This window comes from Copadichromis virginalis, linkage group LG3, assembly GCF_057382275.1.
Source record: "Copadichromis virginalis isolate Kocher_CV1m ecotype Utaka linkage group LG3, C_Virginalis_male_GT1.1, whole genome shotgun sequence".
NCBI lineage: Eukaryota > Metazoa > Chordata > Actinopteri > Cichliformes > Cichlidae > Copadichromis > Copadichromis virginalis.
The window spans coordinates 10,433,033-10,455,366 of record NC_140620.1 but is presented as its reverse complement, the minus strand read 5'-3'; the positions used below and the strand labels follow the sequence as shown (position 1 = coordinate 10,455,366).

At 41.6% G+C, this 22,334-nt stretch overlaps 2 protein-coding genes across 2 annotated transcripts in view; both read right to left on the bottom strand.

Moving 5' to 3' along the window:
* Window positions 1–22,334, bottom strand: part of LOC146712710 (butyrophilin-like protein 2) — a 70,262-nt gene that overhangs the window by 42,871 nt on the left and 5,057 nt on the right. The gene's annotated exons all lie outside the window — the stretch shown is intronic.
* On the bottom strand, window positions 4,025–15,510 carry LOC146712711 (myelin-oligodendrocyte glycoprotein-like). Its single transcript, XM_085452239.1, has 5 exons — window positions 15,400–15,510; window positions 8,146–8,313; window positions 5,436–5,777; window positions 5,183–5,281; window positions 4,025–4,510 (listed from the first exon to the last, which is right to left on the bottom strand). The coding sequence occupies exons 2-5, from the start codon at window positions 8,183–8,185 to the stop codon at window positions 4,473–4,475; spliced, it is 519 nt and encodes a 172-aa protein (XP_085308365.1). The 5' UTR covers window positions 8,186–8,313; window positions 15,400–15,510; the 3' UTR covers window positions 4,025–4,472.

The window sequence follows — 22,334 nt, the reverse complement described above, 5'->3', positions numbered from 1 at the left end:
TGGAAATGCTTGGAGCAGACTAACCTGTGAGCTGGAGTGTTCTAGGACGTTATATTTGATCTTTGAATGGCTGCAATCCAGTCGCCTCTTTGTTACTTCGGAAACATGGCTTGAACAATTTCTCTTCAACGACATAATCCGATAACAACCGATCTCTTTACCCGTCGGCTTCCCGTGGCTGTCATGCGACCGGCTATTGCAGTTAATAATACAACAGCTTCTTGACATTTTTGTGTTTCTTTTTATCGCTGTGTGACTGATTTTAATTGAAAGCCTGCGTGCGCTAGTACCGCTTGCCACGAGTTCCCAGAATCCTTTGCGGTTCTACCCGTGAATGACGTCACATTTTCAATCTCTATATAATATGCATGTTAAATTTTATATTTGGGGTGAAATATCAAGTCTTTTCAAGTAAACCGGTTCAAGTCCAATTCAAGTCCCAAGTCATTGGTGTAAAAGTCCAAGTCAAGTCACAAGTCTTAGAACATTTTTTCAAGTCAAGTCTAAAGTCATAAAATTAATGACTCGAGTCTGACTCGAGTCCAAGTCATGTGACTCGAGTCCACACCTCTGTAACATTGTCACCATGACTACGAGTCGTTACTCATTGTTAGACAGCTGATAATAACACGGCTGTAGTTCTCATTATTTAAATCATGATATAATCAGAGGTGGGTCGACTATCCAAAAATTGTACTCAAGTAAGAGTAAAGAAGTACTTGGCGAAAAGACTACTCAAGTAGCGAGTAACTGTTTGAAATGTCCGATTTATTTTTTAAATAAATGTAATCAGACAAACAAAAATAAATAAATATACAAATTTTAGTATTTTCAAAAGGAATACATGTAAAAACATCAACAAAATAAGGCACAACTATTCTAATTTCAGTTTTTCACAACATAAAGCTTTTTCACCAATACCGACAGTAAATAATATAAATATATAAACAGTGCAAACTATTTCCAGTCACAAGATATGCTGTAAACTTTATATTCATTTTCGCTCCACGTGGCACATCAGCCTCAGAGGAAACAGAACGAGGCATCCTCATTATTTAAATCATGATGCAATAATAATACTTTAATTAATAATAATCACAGTGTGCCTGTAGGCTGTACTGTGAGCTCTACACAGAAGGGGGAGTTCCACATAACCCGTGGCAGCTTGTTGTCACGTGACACCTCATTACTCAACAGCTAGGAAGGTGTGGGGGCGTGGCTTGTGCCTGACAGCATGCGAGCGGCCTCCCACAGGCCCGACCTTTCTGCTCCTTACAACAGGCTCGTTACTGTGGACTTATTTCGTTTATGTGGAATTATTATTTCACGTCACGGCCTTGGAAACACTGCTTTAAAACACCGCGTGGCTGTTTTTGATGTTACCGCTTCTTTTCATTACACGCGCCTGTGTAAAAGAAAATAACATCCTCTCGTGATTATTCCTGCTGTGGATCGTGGAGACTTTAATCACATTAACATTATGTATATTTATAAATAATATATGAACATCTTACTGGAAGAATTACTCCATGCAGACTGGTGGGTGAGCCTCGTTCACGCCCACCAGCAGAGAAAGAGAGCGAGCTCGTCTCTGCTGTCAGGGAGGAGAGAAAACAGGAAGAGGCTTCAGCTCTGACCCCCACGGGCTCTACTTTCTTCTACTTTTAACAGAAAATGTCATTTACAGCGCTAAGTGACGTCATCCTCACTCCGTTACTCACATGAAGAAAATATTCATACCGAAAAAGAAAAACAAGAAAAAGACATTTATTCATTAATAACGTTTATGAAAGAGGAGCCTTTTCTTTCTTTATTCCCACCGAAGCTTCTGTTGTGAATATCTCACAAAAGATTTAAAGATGTATGAAATGAGCTCTCGGGATTGGTCAGAATTAACCAATAAAAAGGTGCTAAATTTTAACCTCTTATAAAGATGGAAAACAAATTTAGTATTTTTATTTAATATATATGTATGTAGATATATAGATATTTTACTGAATTAAAATCCATGTCTAACGCTATCCCAGCTTCTAGCCGTGTGTAGAACAAACGTGATGATACAAAATCAGACAAACACGTCCAAACTCTGAGGCTGTTAAACACAAGCATGAGGCCAGAAACATCGGTGACCAGTGCGGGTATTAGAGGAGACACCGCCGTCTGTCCTCTCTGTGCTATTTATTCTGGACAACACGGATGCCAACAGGGTCAGTGTTCATCTGATTATTAATATTTAATATTAATAATTATTATAATTATGTTATCATTAAAATAATGAGCACTACAGCCATGCTGCTTTCAGCTGTCCAATAACGTTTGTAAGGACTCGTAGTCATAGTGATGATAATAAATATGATAAACACCGCTGACTCACTCTGGGAATTATTTATGGGAAATTATTACTTATGGGAAAAAACATAAATAATTCAGTTAATACATTAATCAGTAAATACAAACAGGTTTCGATTCGTGCAGGAAACCGTTTGAAAAATTGAAGGTAACTCAGCTGAGTGACGTGTGGTCTGCTGGTAGCTGCTGTCACGTAGGTGGAGCTACAGGCTTCACTGCGACATATGGAAGGGGGAGGGGCAGAGACAGACCAGCAGAGTGCAGGCGGAGCAGCATCACTTGGATCCTCCGAGTCCTGCTGTGAGACAGCGACAGCTGGCCAACACACAGCCAGCATGTACAGTCACACATGTCAGAGTGACTGGGCTCCAACAGGAAGAGCAATAAATAACAGGACGCAGCATTTATATCAGAGTAGAAACATCACCTGTGTATAAATGATGGTGTCAAACATATGGCCTGGGGGCCAGAAGCAGTCGCCTGTAATTCTAATTTGTACCAGCTGTGAAAAATAGAACAAGTGTAAAAAAAAAAAAGGTTTAATTCAAATTTATCTGTGCAGAATTTTATTTTATTTTATTTTTTGCAGCAAGCACAAGACTGTGCCATGATTTTTTATTTCTTTTTTTTATTATTATAAAATAACATTATTAATATATCCATATTCATCCATGTAAACAGGGATTGTAACAGTATAACAGGCGTGCACCATCTCCAGTCATCTATTATTAATAAAGTGATTTCTTCCATTAAACGTATAGAAACATATTCTGTCATTGGAACAATTTTATCCCTAAACATGTAAACAGACTGCGACACTTCGCTCTGTTCCTCCATCCTTTCACTCTTCAAATGTTCTTATTAAGTGTAATCAAGCTCGATCACCTCATAAGAGATGAAATTTCAAGACAAACAGTCACAAAGTGATTAAAATTGTGTAAATGAAAAAAGTCAAAGGACGCCTGCACAGTTGGGACGTCAGCGTCTTTATTCAATCTTCTGTGTTATGTTCGGTACCCAGAAGCATCACCATCTGAAACACTCGGGTGGAGGCTCGCGATGCACAAACTGCTGATAGAGGAACTTTTGACCTTAACAGGAAGTCCTCGTGTGTGACAGGAAGCTGATACGTGACTGAAAGTCCACAGTCCACAGCTTTCACCACAGTGCTGGACGTGGAGGAGTGATGGTTCATGTCAGAGCTGCTCATCAGACTCACACATACTAAATGTTGTTTAACCACTGAAGCTCCAGGCTTATGTGTTTTTATTTCTCTGAGGTTTTTGGTAATGAGTATAAAAGCTCAGCATCATCAATGAAGAGAGAGTTATTCTAAAATGACGTTCTTGTATTTAGACTTTAGTTTTATTTTACATCATAACACAGTAAAGCTGTGATTATTAAGCAAAGAAAAAACACTTTGTTCCTTTTTGTTACGAGGGTAAAAAATACGGTTGATGCTGCATTTGAGTTAATTGTTAACTGAGAAGCATGAGGGCACGTTTATCGTAGAGCTCGTAATCTTTACAGAGGTAGAAATGCAGGAGAGGACAGCAGTGGGAACAACCTCCACCTGAGAGGAGACGGGACCATCATATCATTGCCTACACATCTGATCTGAACACGCTCCGTCTTAGTGACTCAGTGTTTGTGTCTGTTTGATGTCAGTGGGGATAAAAACCAGAGGCTCTGATGTTCATGTGGACGCCTTTATTTCAGGTTCTGAGTGAACAGGAAGTTTCTGGACCAACAGCGTTAACAAAGGACGGCGTTGTAGCCGCTGTAGTCAGTTTACTCACAGAAAAACCTCTAAATTCACCTGACTGCTGTAGTATCTGATTGTTGCTGTCAAAAGTAAACACACTCCGTCTACAGAGAGGCAGAAAGCTTCAGCTGCTGTGAGGTGTGTGCCTGTGTCCACGCCTGTGGTTCCTACCAGAGGTCAGTCAGTCGTATCCTGTGCTCTCATTGGTCGCTTGAAGACTTCTTGACGCTGCAAATCACATCCCGTGTGCGTGATGATGCACTAAGAGCAGTTTGTCAGGCAGGTGTGTCTGTGTGTGGATCCTTGTGTGTTTGTAGAGCGTCTCCTCTGTGACGTCCTGATGAAGGTCAGCTGTGCTTTACAGGACGTCAGCATCCCCGTCTTCACGTTCACAGCCTGAAGAAGTGAGAGGAAAACAGAGAGGTCACACACAGATGTCAGTGAGTCCACTCTGCTGTGTGAGCAGCTCTTCACTCCTGTTTCCACTGAGTCCTCTGACTTCAGTGATGACAGAGAGGATCAGACTGTGTCCTCTGGATCACTGTGGGACACCTGTAGCTGCTTCACTCTGCCCTGGATCAGCTGACAGCTTTGTAAACGTGTTTTCATGGGTTGGTTTGTTCCAAGTGAACTACAAACCATGTGACCAACTTCAGCGCCACAAAGAGGATTTACATGAATGTCGCGCTTAGTTTGCAGCTGGTACTGACTGTGCACGTCTATGCTGTTAGCTACCTCAGACTTACAGCATAGATGTGGTAGCTGATCACACTTACACACCATCAAGGAAGTTTTTTATATCTGGAGTTTGTTTAGAAGCAGATCTGGACCACGCCTCTTTCAGCAGCGCTCTTATCGTAGGTCAAACCCTGAATCTGACGCTTCGTAGTCGGAATGAGGAAATCGGATTCTGACACTCAGGAGAAAGCTCAGGGATATTTGCCTGTTCACTTCATAACTCACAACTCTTTCAGCTTCTGGAACAAATTTGTGGATCACAGTCAAGGAGCCACCAAAGGACACCTGCTAACCATCGGCATTATGGGTAGTATAGTAGGAGACACTCACCTGACATGAAATAGTGACAGAAATGAAATAAAAGAACCCCGGAAACTATAAGGACGAGAACCAGGAGAAACACGAGAGGCTCCCAGTATGACCACTGCTCTGTAAAGACAGACAACAAACAGTGTGACCTTTGACCTCTGAGTCCATGTAATCTAAGCTGTATTGAGCCAACAAAGTCCTTTGATTGTAAAGTAAAGACTACTTTCAGTGATGTAATCTTTATCAACAGCAGTCGCTGAAGCTTCTTGCTGACCTTTGACCTGCAGCTGCACATCTGTCAGTCTAATTTGTCCTATCCTCCTGTTTCTGACGGAGCAGGTGTAGGTGGCGCTGTCAGACAGTTGGAGGTTGGTCAGGTTCAGGCTGAGGTCTCCAGTTTCCAGAGCGTCAGTCTTCATGGATGTTCGGCCGCTGTAACGCTGGTTTTGATCTTTCAGTTCGTCTCCTTGACGCTGACGCTGGTGGACGGTTGGAGGACTGAGGTCAGAGCGACTCCACACCACTGAGGGGTCAGTCAGATTGAAAGTGTCAAACTGACAGGGCAGCATGAACGAGTCCCCCTCATACAGCTCCACACCAGAGGCATGCTGGGAAACTGTGAGGACATATAGAGAGACACCGTGTGTCATGTTTGAGGTAATAATCATGATCAGACCTGCTTACAGACGTCAGAGCAGACAGAATGATGATTACAAATGTTGAATTCATTTTCATTCATGCAACATGAATTAAACTGGAGAGGAAGCCCATCATCCAAAGATGCTAAACACAAAGCACATCAAACAGGAAAGCACAGGAAAGGAACAGAAATCTTCAAAGTAAAACAGGAAGTAAAGTGTAAAAGGGCCAGAGGATAAAAGGAAACCATTTACAAGCACAAGCAGAGTGATACAGGATTAAAAGTGAAAATGCTAAAATGCTAACAAAGGAATCGGGACGGGGGGTATCTTGTAGGCTGGTTTACAGGCACCGTCAGGCCTAGTGAGGGTGTCCCGCTACCCTCACTAATGAGGGTGATGGATGATGACACACGCATGCTGCTGATCAGCCTCGTCTGGGGGAGCTAATTAGGAGAGTCGCTGAGCGCCCATCGTTCCGTGACAAACCGTCGGTTCAATCAGTACACAAAGCCGTTGTGAAGTGTGTGGTCTGCAGCTTGTGTAAGGTTTCTTACGGCTGCATTTGTTGTTTCACGCAGGATCGCGGAAACAGGAGGACAAGCAAGCGCCAGGAAACAGAACATATTTTCAGTATAGTAATTATGAATTACTTTCAGTAATTAGCATAATGCAACACTTTTATGAACACTAAGGAATAATGTAAGTAATGTAAGTAATAGATTACTTTTTGGAGTAACAACCTCACCACTGACTGTGACCTGATACAGTCTGATGCTGTTCATGCAACCACCGTGCCAGCTAACAGAGCATATCCACCAGTATCTATGAAGACTCGTGCTAACCACTTTCAGATTCATTTGCATCTAAATTCTGTTTTTTCTTTCACTGTTGCAAAGTGCAAACATGACAATTTTCATGAAGTTAAAAAGTAATCTATTACAGCTTTAAAACAGGAGACAGTTGATTTAGCCTAAAATCTTGTGTTGCCTCAAGTCAGTCGCTGCGTTGATGTTTGACAGATTTCAATGAAAGTTTCTGGTTGGAGCAACAAACAGAGCTCAGATTGAGCTCTAACCAGACTTCAGGCTGACTCATCAGAATCAGAATCAGAATGGGTTTATTGCCAGATGTTGAGGTTTACAACATTAGGAAATTGCTGCGGTGCTTCAGTGCAAACAATAAGAATTAAAGTGCTATGTAGAAAGAAAGATATGTGCATGAGATATACATGAGATATATACATGAGAATAAGAATTATGAGTGCTACGTAGAAAGATATATACATGAGTGCAGGTGGTGATCAGTGCCAGACATGAAATGATGCAGTGACACAGCGTAGGGTCATGAGTTAGTGGCGGGGACAGTCATGTGGTTATTGTTCATGTGTCCAACAGCAGAGGGGAAGAAACTGTTCTTGTGGCGAGAGGTTCTGGTGCGAATGGACCGGAGCCTCCTGCCTGAGGGGAGCAGGTCAAACAGACTGTGTCCAGGGTGAGAAGGGTCAGCTGAGATCCGAGCTGCACGCCCCAGTGTCCTGGAGGTGTACAGGTCCTGCAGAGATGGGAGTCTGCAGCCAATCACCTTCTCAGCAGAGCGCACAACACGCTGCAGTCTCTGTTTGTCCCTGATAGTGGCTCCAGCGTACCACACGGTGATGGAGGAGGTGAGGATGGACTCGATGATTGCAGTGTAGAATTGCATCATCGTCCGTGTTGGCAGGTTGAATTTCTTCAGCTGCCTCAGGAAGTACATCCTCTGCTGGGCTTTCTTGATGACGGAGGTGATGGTGGGCTCCCACTTGGCTCTTTAAACCTCTGTTCAGGTGCAAAAGTGTTTCTCCTGTTCCTAGTTTCCCTGTTTTTGTATGTTTTTAAATGTTTCACATCATCAAACTAATTCAGATATTAGAGAAAGATAACACAAGTAAACACAAAGTGCAGCTTCTAAGTGATTAAGGGGGGAAAACGGTGCCTCAGTTAAATCACTTTAAGTTTAGATTTAAAGCACTAAACAATCAGCTCATACAGGACAAAGAATCTGTTTAAACAGCTGAAGCACAAAGAGCCACGTAACAGCTGAACAAGGTTTACTTAACGCTGTTTCAGTATATGTAGGTCAGCAGGATGTGTGAGCCGAACTCACACAGAGAGGGTTACACACCATATCAAACTTCTTCACACATGGACCTGTGAGCCACGTTTCCATCTTTTCTCCAAAACTTTCAAGACTTCCATGTTTCTAATGAGCGTACAAACCTTGTAATAAACATGATCACGTCTGTGACGATGATCAACCTGCAGTGAGTGCAAACAACCTGCATTCAGACTTCAGAGCGTTTCTTACCGTCGATGAGGAGAAGCAGGAACAGCAGCAGCATCTTCATCCTCCTGTGAAGTCGACACCAGCACAGATGCCGTTAAACACTCGGACGCTCCTCTGCAGCTGCTGACGCACAAATCAAACGTTCCTCTCGGCCTCTGCTGTCTGTCTGTGGCAGGAAACCACCGAGAGCTGATATGAGATAAAGAAGCACCAGTTTCAGTGTTCGCTGCTCTTCATCAGTCTGAGCTGCTGTGGTGATTCTCCTGAACTCTCATCTATGTTTTAATCGTTTCATCTTTATGCATATTTATATGCAGCACATGTTTTAGCCTTCAAGTTTCATTTTTTATTTTCATTTTAACTTCATCAGCTTATCTCAGCTCCCAGCAGCAAAGCTTTGGTCTGACACAGGTTCTCTTCATGCAGATGTAAAATTTTACTGTGTTTGTTAAACTTCAGTCTGAGTCTTTCCACCGCAGGAGCTACATCTATTTGTATTTTAGAAAAATAGAGTCCATGAGTGACTCAGACATCAGCACTGTGAAGCATCTTCAGCACACAGTCGAAACCAGTGACTCACACTGGAGGTGAATGTAATCTTGCATCTATGCGGGTCAGCGATCCTCGAGAGGAGTGAAGACAAAATGTACAAACTGACCTCAGTTCCTGGATCAACGAGGTCTGTGTTCATTATGCAGTAAGTAGCAGCTCAGCCTGATGCTGCTGTTGCACTTTGAATTTATCCTGTGGACAGTTTTGGGATCGGCCTCGTTGTGAGTTCACATCAGTGCAGTGACAGACTTTAAACTTTCACTCACCTCCACCACCACAACCAGGGCATGCTGGGAAACCGTGAAGACACACAAACAGCAGCATGCTGTGGATTTCTTCCACAGAGCACACAGTGGACTGAAGGTCAAAGGACCTGCAGAGCCCAGAGAGCTTTTAGAGAATGAAGGTCACAAATTGTGTGTTTAACCTGAAAGACAGGACTGAACTCTGAGGGACCTCACAGTCCAGAACACGCTGTCTTCTTTTTCTTCTCTGTTATATAAAATATTGACGTGTGTGTAAAACCACAGCAGTTGATGGGACCCATCGATGCATCGACACTACATTCATGCTGAACCTTGATGTGTGTTAGAAACCAGAGAGAAATCCTGGATATGATGAACCTGCTCCATAGTTCAGGTTCTGGATCAGCTACAGTTTTATTTACTTATTTGTTTTTATTTATTTATTATCAGCTGAGTGATGAGGTGTCATGTGACCACCGTGTGCTGTGTGGAGCTGACAGCGCAGCCTACAGGAGACCCAGTTAAACCTTTATTTATGAAATCATTATTATCATAATGGTGCAGATTATAATTACACATGTCAATAATAATATGAGTTGTTGTGTTTTTAATCTCAGATCATAACTCAGCTGATTGCAGCTGTCACTGACATGCACACTGAGCGCAACATTTTAATGCAGCTCTGCTGGAGATGTGAGAGGATGTGCGTGTTGTCTGCTGGTAGCTGCTGTCACGCAGGTGGAGTCACAGCGAGCTGCCGTGAGCGGACACAGACTGCACATATAGGAGAAGATGGGAGCTGCAGCAGGAGAAACAGCCCAGCAGAGTGCAGACGGAGCAGCATCAGTTGGATCCTCCGAGCTGGAGTCAGAGCTCAGACACGGACATGTGCAGAGACCGGAGCAGCCAGCTCCAGCAGGTGTCCAATTCATGTAATAAAGCCACAGCAGCGCTCTGACTTTATTTTTAGATTCTTTCATGATGTGGAAAACCTGAGATTAATCTTGGATTTGTTTTCTTCACACACATCCTGGAACAATCTGGAGCTGTGTTCGTGGGCTTTGACAGGATCCTGTCTGTAATGATAATAAGCGGCTGTGGGACTGTGGCACACACGTTTCCATGGCAACAAACACAGAAAAACGTCAAAGCTTCCCTGTTATCGCCTCACAGCGTGTTCGTGTTCACACGTTGTGTTTTTAATGTAATCACAGTATTCCCACGGACACGTCGCGGTGCACCTTTCACTGACTCGCTAGATCTCAGGTTTATCTGTAAATTTATATTACACATAAATACACATATTTTTGTGGCCTAAAGGTTTTTTTATTTTCCTCAATTTTAATTATTTTAGTGGTAAAATCATAATTTTCCAACCTAAAAAATAATAATAGAGTTATAATGTGGTTTATGAGCGCATAGGAGGTGACATTTTCATTTTCTTTAGAATATGTTGCATAAAGAAAAATAGCTCTGTGACTTCATAAGAAATCTCTCTGGTCAACAACTTCCAGACTGAGTATTTGGTGGATATGCTCTGAGTATTCAGGATACAGGCGGACAAAATGGTGATGGCTAACCAACCTGATATAGTGTCGGACAAACAGAGGATGACGGCCGTAGTGATAGATGTACCGAATGACAGCAAAAGCAGGAAGAAGGAACATGAGAAGCTGGAGAAGTACCAAGGGCTCAGAGAAGAGCTGGAGAGGATGTGGGACGAGAGGGGCATTATATTGTTTTATTTCATAAAGGTAAGTTGAGCATTTGTACTGCATCACTTTAAAGGACTGTCTCCTTCTCTGTATGAGATCTGTGAGTCTGTTTTTCTCTGGCTTCCTTTGATTTGAGTCAGAAACAACAACCTCACACCGACTCCATTCTGACATCCGGTGGCTGTTCTACCCTGTTTGGTGCCCTGGGCGAACACTCCCTCTGGCCTCTGTTGTGGTCAGTGCTATCCTCCATGCTGTTGCATGGTGGGGCAGCAGGTTGGGGGTCACAGATGCCAACAGACTAAATAAACTGATCCACAAGGCCAGTGTTGCACACTTGGATTAAGATGAATTGAAACCAGTGTAGCTTTGTGACTTAGTTTTTAAACTCAAAGGCTAATGCTCCTTACAGGAAATAAACATAAACAAAGGATAGTGTGATTCACCAGTCTTCATTCGCTGGTACTGGTATAGATCCACAACAGCGCCACTAGGGTTGCCAACCGTCCCTTAAAAAACGGAATCGTCCCGTATTTCGAAACAAAAGTACACGTCCCGTATTGAGCTAATAAGGGACGCACTTAGTCCCGTAATACAGTGAGAATCAAAAGTAGTCTATAAATGTTTATGGAATTAACGCTTTGTTTGAAAACATAATTCCCAGCCCCTCTCCTGCTTTGTGACCAATGAGCTGACAGCACACTTATGACAATTCGAGTATGACAATTCAGATTACGGCTAATCTCATTGGTCGAGGAAAGGTCGCTTACGGAGAAAATACCGGAAGACAACAGATGACCACAACAAGAAGCATGGCCAACAGGGAAACAAACGCCGACACTGCGGTGCAAGTCTCGGACGACAGTACACCTAAAGCTGGACAAACACTGTGCGATTTTCAAACTGCACGATTGACTCGCAGGGGTTAGAAGTTCATAGGTCACGATGCAGGGTCTCACACTATACGGCCCGATGCTCTGATGCGACCTGAGATAAAACGAAGGTTATAACAGAAAATCTGTCGCTCGCTCTCTCTGTCTTTCACTCACACAGACACACCACCACCATCAACTTTGCTAAATTGCTAATGAAAAACATTAATCAGGCAGCTGTGATTGAGCAGCAGTGTGGATCCAACTGTTTTCACGGTTGTTGTGGTCGTGATAATTTTGTGATGCCACATCGAAAAGGCTCGGATGAGCTTTCCAAAGTTCTACAAGTTGTGCCTCCATCGCTTGTGTCCAGATCACAGGCTGCACAGCCGTGCTGCGCCGTCTTTTTCACCGACGTTTACGTGTTTGCACGTGAGCAGTGTGAGCGGCTGCGGTGACCATCTCACGAGCGATTGATGATCGGGAGCTGCTCGAGGTGTTAATCGCGTCTCGTTACCCCACGTATACTACATGATGCACGATGAAGGCCAAAATCAGGCCGATCACCAAATCGGTCGCACGACTCAAAAATCGTCTCAAAATGGGCCAAAAATCGCACAGTGTGAGCCCAGCATTAGAGCAGCAATGTTTGTTCCCCTCAGAGAAAGAAAAAAAGGCTGCAAGTACAGGGAGGAATGGGAAAAGGAAAACACCTGGCTGGAAAAGTGCACTATAACACCTATAAAGCGCACTGCACTGTGTGCCGGTGTTGTGCCAAAAACTGATTTCCAATGTTTCTGTGTACTTTTTATGTGTAATATCTTTACGTATGTTGGTAAATAGACTTCGGTGAACAGGGTTTACAAAGGGGTTATATAGAGAATTTAAAAATTATCCGTTTTTCAAGTATATTTACAACTCTGTGTTATTGTACTTACATTATAACCAATCCAGTCCTTTATCCCCACTTAAAATATTTTACAGAACTATTGTAATATTTGCTGCCATTTCTGCTGTCCTCGTGGCCAACTTACTCTTACAAAAGACATTTTAATGTTAATGAGATTTTTTTTAACTGCATAAATAAAGGTTATATAAAAGTCACGGCCAAAAACTGATTGCGGCTTCTACCTTGTTACACTAATGTTGTTTTTGGCTCAAGATGACTTTATGTCATCCATGAGGGATGCATTTGACATATGTTTCACATAGTATAGCCCAACAAGTTACTTATAGCAGTTTAAATACGAGCAATCAGTTTTTGGCAGACAATCACTTTTTGGCACAACACCGGCGCACTTTTCCCATAGGCATGCTTCTAGTGGTGGGCACATGAAGAACACGAGGGGCGTGAAAGCTCGGGGAACCCTTAACCAATTTCTTGTCCACCAGGCCACGGCAGAAGCAGATATGGTATGTAAACATTGGTTTGCTTTTTTAAACCCTCTGGTTAAGGTTAATATGGGCATGTGCAGTGAATATCAGCGCTATGTGGCCAGAAGTGTGATAATATCATTTATTTTGTGTAATAAACAACTGCAAGGATAGATGATTACAACAAATAGATCACTAATACATAAAAGTAATACATAGATTAATAATGATGATGAGTTATGATGCGTAATCATGGGAACAAGCGGGTTTACAAACAGGAGCAGCTGATTAGCATTAGAAAAGCTGAAATAATACCTCAACTGAAGCCAACTGTACTAAATGCACTAAATGTGCGCTGTTACAAGAATATTTTTGTTGTATTGCTTTCTATTAATTTATATAATTTTAAGTTAAGCAGGACAGAGTTCTTTTAAAGAAAGATTTACTTATATTCTCAAAAGTTAAGCATGACAGGCTTCTGTTTAAGAAGGAGACCTGTTTTACTGTGTTAATGTTGTCATTTTGAGCTAAAAATAAATGGCTAAATGATCATTTGTTTCACATGTGTTCATATCACAAAAAATATGCATCTGCTTAAATCAAATTCAAGTCAAATGGTTAAAAAATAATTTCACACACAAAAAAAAGAGCTACCACACTGGGAAGGGTGAAGACAACTGGGTTGCCCGGCCCTGGCCACGAGGTGTCCCTTATTTATTTTTCAGCGAGTTGGCAACCCTAAGCGCCACGAGGTTTCCACACAAACTAATTATTAGCTCCAGATGCTAATCATTAGCTTCATGGCTAATTCACATCTCTACCAATAACTTATATACTAATGACACATAGTGGGGATCAGTGGCCAAGTTTCCCACATCCACATCAACCCTGTGGACTTATCTTTAGATACATCTCAAGTTATTTTCCTATATTGTATCTGCTTACCTGCAAATGTATAGACACAGTGCATCGTTACACATTTGTACAATCTCACAGCTCTTTTAGGCGCACTGCTTTATGGTTAGTGGCTGGACTGATTTACTCAGCTAGAGTAAACTCTGCCTGGTTTACACTCAATGTCACTTACCCATTATATTGTATATTATATAGCTTTCTTGTTATATGTAAAATTGTATTTATTTAAATTTTTACTTTTTAATTATTTTACTTGCATTTTTTAATCACTTTTATATTTAAATATATTTAAATGTTCATTTGCTATTTATCTAGGGATTGAAGAGTAACGCAATTTCTATTCTCCGTATGTCCTGTACATGTGGCAGAATCGACAAATAAAGTTGACTTTGACTTTGACTTTGACTAGAGCTGCTCGTTTTAGGGGATACTCCCTCTTGTGGTACAACGGAGCAATAACTACCCTGATTGATTATTTTACAACAACCAAAGAAAATGACATATTTGAACAATCAGAACATAAAAAAATATAATATTGTAACTAAAAGATTATGGCAGGGGTGTCTTGTTTTGTCTTTCTTGTCCTTGCACCAGTAATGTTGTGCAGCCCACGAACACAGTTCAACCGTAACACTAACACGAAATCATCAAACTGTAAATTACAAATTATAAACAGTTATTGATCCATTTACCACGAGTCCTAAAGCGTATATTTATTTTCTTACTCTTATATTTATTGTTTGTTTGCTTGCACTGCTGTAACTGGAGCCTCGTCGTCTCGTCTCTCTATATGCTGGACTGTTTGTAGCGGAGACGACAATAAAGTGACTTCAGCACAGCAGCAAGCAGGCGCACCGAGGGCTCTCGCGAATTTCGAAAAAAGAAAATCGGTACAAATTAGAAGTCTGTATCATGGTGTCTGCTATTTTTGTGTTTGTCGCCCATATCAAAAACCACCACTGACTATGTGTGTTAGAAGCCAGGGAGAAATCCTGCATATGACGAACCTGCTGCGTAGTTCAGGCTCTGCATCAGTGTACAGTTTTATTTACAGCTGGAGCTGTGACAGGATGTGCGTGTTGTCTTCTGGTAGTGCTGCCACGCCGGTTAGATCTCCGTAATCTGCCGTGAGAGGCCACAGACTGCACATAGGAGAAGATAGAAGCTGGAGGAGGAGAAACAGCCCAGCAGAAAGCAGACGGAGCAGCATCACTTGGATCCTGGAGTCAGAGCTCAAACACAGACATGTGCAGAGACCGGAGCAGCCAGCTCCAGCTGGTGTCCGGTATAAATTCATGTAATAAAGCCACAGCAGCGCTCTGACTTTACTTCAATGTGAAGGTTCATTAAACACCCGAGAGTTTGATGTGCATAGAAAATATCTGCTTGTTCGGAGTAATACTTCTAATGATGATGATGATGATATCAGCGGGCACCAAGGACGCGTCGGCCTGACTTTATCCTTCGCACGAAGTAAGCGAAGCATAAAACATTAAATATTAAAAATGAGCCGCTTTATATCCAACAAACAACAAAAATAATAATTATTCATGTTTATTCGCTGATATTAAAAAGATTTTCCTGACCCGCGTGGGCTCTTACCTTCATTTCTCCAGAGTTTAGAGTCTTTGAAAGCCTGAGATTTATTTTCTTCACACACATCCTTGAACCATCTTGAGCTGTGTTAGTGGGCTGCCTGTAATGATGCGTGGATGTCATAATAAGCCACTGTGGGGCTGTGACACGCTCGTTTCCATGGCAACAAACACGAAGCATAACGTCAAAGTTTCACACCGTTAACACCGTGTTAGTGTTCACACGTTGTGTTTTTAATGTTATCACAGTATTCCTACCTCCCACTGACTCGCATCGCGGGTTTATCTGTAAATTTATATACAATACAATTTTATTTATATAGCACATTTAAAAACCACAGGTATGCCAAAGTGCTTCACAGAACGAGTCAGAGCAATAATAGGTACAAATACAAAACACAAAATACAAATAAAATATACTAACAGGCGGGTGACAAAACTAACCAATAATAAACAGCATAGTAGGCACACCCCGAAAGGCTGAAGGTTAAAACATTATAAATATTAATAAAGCGAAAAAGATAACTTACAGTACAACAAAAATGCGGGCTCTAGGAGGCGGGGAAAGCAAGGCTAAACAGATGAGTTTTTAATCGAGATTAAAAAGATTGAATTGAATCAGACGCCCGAATAGCTAGAGGGAGGTTATTCCAGAGGTTAGGGTGCAACAGCGGCGAATGCGCGGTCACCTATATCGCGGCTTCCTGCGGCCTAAACCTGTTTTTATTTTCCTAGATTTTAATTATTTTTGCGGTAAAATCAGCATTTTCCGACTTAAAAAACAACAACAGCGTTATAATGTGGTTTGTGGGCACATTGTTTTTTTTTTTTAAATTGCTGTAAATATATTAAATTGATAAATAAAGGCGTGTTTTTTTCCACCTGTCACAGAACAGCGTGCAGAGTATCGGAGCTCTGACATGAAGAAGCTCATGTTTCCTTTGTGGAGCTTCACATGTGACCCTGTGATGTATTTCTATATTCATGTTTTTATAGAAATAATTTTTCATAATTTAAACAGTTTAGGTTGTTATCTTTGTAATCCTTCATAAACTCATAAAAATTATAAATTGAATACATCCATCTCTTCCATAATTTGTGTGATTATTAACAAAGATTTAACAGAATATTAGTGATGGTCATAGCTGGACTGGCCATCGGCCCACCAGGCAAATGCCGGCCGATGGGGGTTTTTTTCTCGTTTTTTCCCCCTAACGGTATAAACACTGAAAGGTGGTGGATGGCCAGATGAAGGGAGATGTGTAAAAATAACGCAGTTGTTTAGTGGTGGCTATTGCAGAGCTTCTACAGATTTAGTAACATTAGCAAGTGGTGGAGGCCAGCAGATGCAACACGCTGGCAGGTGGATGACGGAAAGGCAGGAGGAGCAGAGACCCGAGGCGGTGAACTGAACTTCAGGTAAGAAGTTATGACCTGCAGTCTATCTGGGTCAGATATAAACCAAGTTTAGGTGGAGTTTATTTTTGTTGTGCTGACTTTTTACAGTCAGTTACAATAACTCGTTTCTATACTGCTGGGCAGGTGTTATGATGTTATTGGTTCTTTATTGTTATATGTTTCTTTTCCAACTATTTATTTATAAGTGACTTATGTATGTATGTATGTATATATATGTATATATTGTACTATTCTTAGTTAGCGTATTGTCTGTCTTGTCTTAATGTTGGTTTAAAATGGAGCACTGTAACAAAAAAATAATTTCCCCCAGGGATCAATAAAGTATTCTGATTCTGATTCTGATTCTGATTGATGTTGAGCTTGTTTTATCTTATTTATATGGTTAGTTATTAGAGTTTCCAACCGTCCCGTAAAAAACGGAATCGTCTGGTATTCAGAGAAATTATTACGCGTTTCGTATTGAGGTGAAAAGGAACAGTTTGTCCCGTAATTCAGCTACAATGAAAATGACACAAAGCTGGAGTTATTCTGTGTCTTTGCTGCACAGCTGCCTCTTATCTCATTCCCCCCTCCCTCTCCTGTTTCTACTTCAATCATGAAACTCAATGATCAGCTGATCGGCTTTTCTCTCTTGTTTGTTTATTGCTCTGAATCTTACAACAAACGTTTTCATCTGATGTCAAATGTATAGAAATCCATTATTGTACATAGTAATTTTTTTAGGGCCCCATCATAATTTCTTCAGAAGTAGCTAAGTACTGCATATGATGCCAGCATTTTCCCACATTTTCTAGATTCTGTACCACTACTGTGTGTAAAATTCCATCAAAAAGTCAATTAAGTTTTATTCTTTCTCACCTGTCTTTCTGTCTCCTTTCACTTTTTAAAGGTTGCCATGTTAGAAAAAACAGCCCTGTCATGCTGTTTATTGATGTGGCAAATGAATGGTTTATGAAAGTATATCTAAATCTGTCATCAGTAATCAGTAATGATCATGTCTCACCTCTAGTCTTCTCTGTCTTAATTTCAGGTTTTCACCATGTGTTGTAGATAGTTCAGGAGGTTAACTCGACCAACAGTCTACTGTCAGGTACTGTTTAGAATACCAGAATAGGGATGGTGTAGGTTTAAGTTTATTAGACTGACACATATGTACCAACAAGACACTGTACCTGTGACAACAGCGTTTGTTTTCATTCAAAGGCTTTATGGTTTTTCCTATAATACCTGCTGGGCCGGTCTCTAGTCAAAATGCCCGGGACGATTTTTTGTCCCAGTCCAGCCCTGGTGATGGTTGAGTATGCATATATTTGATTTAGATTTTTTTAAAGGCAATAAAGAGATAACCTGTACAATTAATCGAACCTGAAAAAAAATTGAAATAAATATTTAAAAACTCCAAAATCATCAAGACATGCAAACTATTGACCACAGCTGGTTCACAGCATCTCCTTCCTGGTTTGGTATCTCCTTAAAACATCTTGTACATCTGTGTTTGTTAACTATCAGGTTTGTGACCAATTTCATTTTCTTTAGAATAACTTTCATAAAGAAAACCAGATTTGCAATTTTATAAGAAATTGCTTTGATCAACAACTTCTAATCTGTGTATTACAGATTGGAATAACCAACCTGACATAGGAGTGTCAGACAAATAGAGAATGACGGCCGTAGTGATAGATGTACCAAATGACAGCAACATCAGGAAAAAGGAACATGAGAAGCTGGAGAAATACCCAGGCCTCAGTGAAGAGCTCGAGTAGATGTGGAGGGTGAAGGTAACAGTGGTCTCAGTGGTAGTGGGAGCACTCGGTGTGGTGACTCCCGTGCTAGGCGAGTGGCTCCAGCAGATTCCAGGACCAACATCTGAGAGCTCTGTCCAGAAGCAGTTCTGAAACAGCTGAGATTTTTTTATTGTTTTATTTCATAGAGGCAGGTTGAGCATTTGTACTGTATCACTTTAAAGGACCGTCTCTTTCTCTGCATGAGACCTGTGAGTCTGTTTTTGTTCGGCTTCTGGAGATTTGAGTCACAAACAACAACATCACACTGACTCCACTCTGACATCACTGATCAATAATCAAAGAACACACAGATCAAACTGATTGATCAGCCATCAGAGGAGTCGGATCAATGGAGCTGCTTCTGTTCCTGATGTCCCCTGTTTGATCCTGGACCTGAACTCTCCCTGCAGAGGAGACACAACACAGTCAGACACACACACAAAAACCACCAACCAACCATCCAACCAACCTTTGAGAAGCAGTCTTTTCCTTCTGAGGAGTACAACACCCGTTTTGACTTCACATCTGTATCTCCCACTGTCTCTCTCTGTGGGCTGTTTCAGTGTCAGACTGAGGTCTCCAGTTTTTAGAGGGTCTTCATTCATCGTGGTTCGCCCTCTGTAATCCTGGTCCTGTTCTTCAAGATGGTCAGATCCACTATGATACAAATGGACCTTCCTACATTCAGGTTCACAGTATTCCCACTCTACTGTGGCGTCTTCAGGCAGGTTTTGTGTGGTTTTGAAGGGCAGCTGGACAGACTCCGCCCCCACCTCCACCTCCACCTGACAGACTGAGAGGACAACAGACACAACATGAGCTGTACAGACAGCAGCAGGTGTTCAGAGTTGTAGAGAACGCTGAAGGAAGCAGATCAGATCAAACATGCAGCCGTCAGCAGCATGTTTGTGGCTCTAAGAGCATTTTCACACCAATGGTTCTTTTACTCTGGTCTGAACTTAACGGGACACGCAAAGCAGTCAAACGTACACACAGCTTAAAGTGAGGGATATAGCGACACAGACCAAGGAAAACATGGGGCTTAAATACACAGAGGGAGCTATCAGGAAACGAGAGATAGGACACAGCTGGAACAAAATCAGGCTAACGTGGCAAGGGATGGGACAGGAAACACTGACATCCGACACGGACCTTCAAAGTAAAACAGAAAACACACCGACTGAACTTACAGACTCACGAGCAGACACATCACAGACATTAGCTGCAACTGTCCAAAACTGGACTTCCTCTCTCTGTAACATGCCGTCAAAAACAAAATGCACCAGTACCAGTTCTTATTTCTAACAATCAGCACACAAGTCCTGATCATGTCTCATTTTCATGCAAATTAGATCCTTTTCTGAGAAGCTGCAGAGAACCCACACAGTCACAGGGAGACTGTGCAACCTGCACTTGACAACAGTGCTAACCACTGTATGATCTGTCACTATGGGATGGCAATTTCACCTCTCCTTTCACCCAAAGGAGATAAAACAATGAATGACTGAAGTTTCTGTCTTCAGTATTGGAGAACTGACTCTTAATGACCAGCATGCAGACACAGAAACAGACAAATGCAATGCAGCCTAAGAGCAAGTCAACATCTGATTGGCTCCTGTGTCTCCAAAATATTTTCATCTTGTTTGTATAAATTGATGAAAGAGTCATTTCAATATAGATTTTGTCCTGAAGTATTGTAGTTTTTATTTTGCCTTTAGGACCGACCATAGAACCAAGTCCGCTAGAGCTTATCTTTATATTTTTACATGCTGTAGTGCCATTCTAGAGAGCATTTCAAGTTGCTATACATCAATACAACTGTTATAGCTCAGATTTTAATAATATGTATGCATTAAGTCCACAGTAACTACATAAATTGCAAAAAAGTGCAATGAACCAAAAAAATTGAAATCATCTTAGGGTTGTTTTTTGTTTGTTTGTTTTTTTAACTTATATTTCTAGTTAGGGAAATTTAAGAGGTTTAGCCCTCAAAACTGTAAATACAAAAAAGTTGCACAAAATAGTTTCCCACCTCAGGAGATTTATTTTGAGTGTCTTCTTAGTTTAATTTATGGGATACGCCAATTTTTAAGCGTGTTTCTGGAATATTATGTTATTGTTGCTGCAACTGCTTTTCATGCATTTTTGCATGTGGAAGGAAACCCTGACTTAGGATGAGCTGATGGAATAAGATGTAAGTGCAACTGGTTTCATATGCAAAAACAATTATTACGCTAGCTTATGTGGTTGCAGTTCTACAGGGATTTAAATACAGTGACGCAAAATGGAGCGTGTCTTAACCCAGTCTTAAAGGGTTAAGCTTCTTTCATCAGAAAAAGATAAAAGATTGTTGGTCAGCCAATAATGGTAGGAACAAGCACGGGTCATCTAGTTACAACATTGACCTCTGACCTTTGACCTGTATGTACAACACTAACCTCTGACTTTCAGCTCCACCTTTCTCTTCAGCAGGATGTTTCCCTCCCTGCTGTAGACGGTGCAGGTGTAGGCTCCTGTGTTTCCATCTGTGGGGTGTTTCAGGGTCAGACTGAGGTCTCCAGTTTTCAGCAGGTCTTCATTCATCTTTGTTCGATCCCTGTAAACCACTTCCTGTTCTCCAGGCTGGTCAGAGCCGTTCTCATACACGTGGACATTTTTGTTGTAAGAGTTACTCCAGACGACTTTAGCATCTTCAGGCAGGTGAACTTTGGTTTTGAAGGGCAGCTGGACAGACTCCACCTCTGAATCCACCTCCACCTTGGGGTCTGAGAGGACAAAAAAGCACAACATTAGCTGCACATACATCAGCAACACTGAGCACAGTTTATTTGACTGGATGAAGTCAAATATTTGCAGTTCAAACATGTTTGACTGGTTCCAGTATGAAATATTCTATTTTTTTTATTAGTCCTTTATTTATCCAGGTAAAAAATCTCATTGAGATTAAAAATCTCATTTCCAAGAGACACCTGGCATCATGGCAACAAAAGTCACTCTAACCACAAACGTCATTCTAACCCTGTTAGCTGAGGGATATGATGAAATTTCAACATGTCCATACTTGCTTTATGGCTTAACCAAACATAAAGGCCCAGCCAGAGATAATGTTCATCTGGATGGTGATTATGAACTTTCTGAAGGAAAACTGACTATAACGTAGCCACCAGAGGACACCTGCTAACCATCAGCATTGTGGGAGTGTAGTAGGAGACACTTACCTGGCATGAAATAGTGCCGGAAATGAAATAAAAGACCTCCAGAAACCACAAGAAGACCCAGGAGAACCAGGAGAGCTGTGGCCCAGGGTGGAAATTGTTCTGTGGAGAAACACACAAAAAAAGCAAGATCTCTGAATCGTGACTTTGATTGTTAGCATTGACCTCTGACCTGTGTCAGCATCACTTACCTTTGACCTGCAGCACTACTTTCTGTCTCAGGATGTCTTTGTCCCTGTAGATGGTGCAGATGTATCCTCCACTGTCTCTCTCTGTGGGGTGTTTCAGGGTCAGACTGAGGTCTCCAGTTCTCAGCAGGTCTTCATTCATCTTCGTTCGGTCTCTGTAAAGTCCATCCTGTTTCTTAAGGTGGTCGCTTTTGTGTGGATACACATAGACCACTATGTCAGCACAAGTCCACTCCAGTGCGATGTCCTTTGGCAGCCCAGGTTTTGTTTTGCAGGGTAAGAGGACAGACTCTGACCCTTCCCCCACTGTCACCTTCATTGGGTCATCTATGAGGA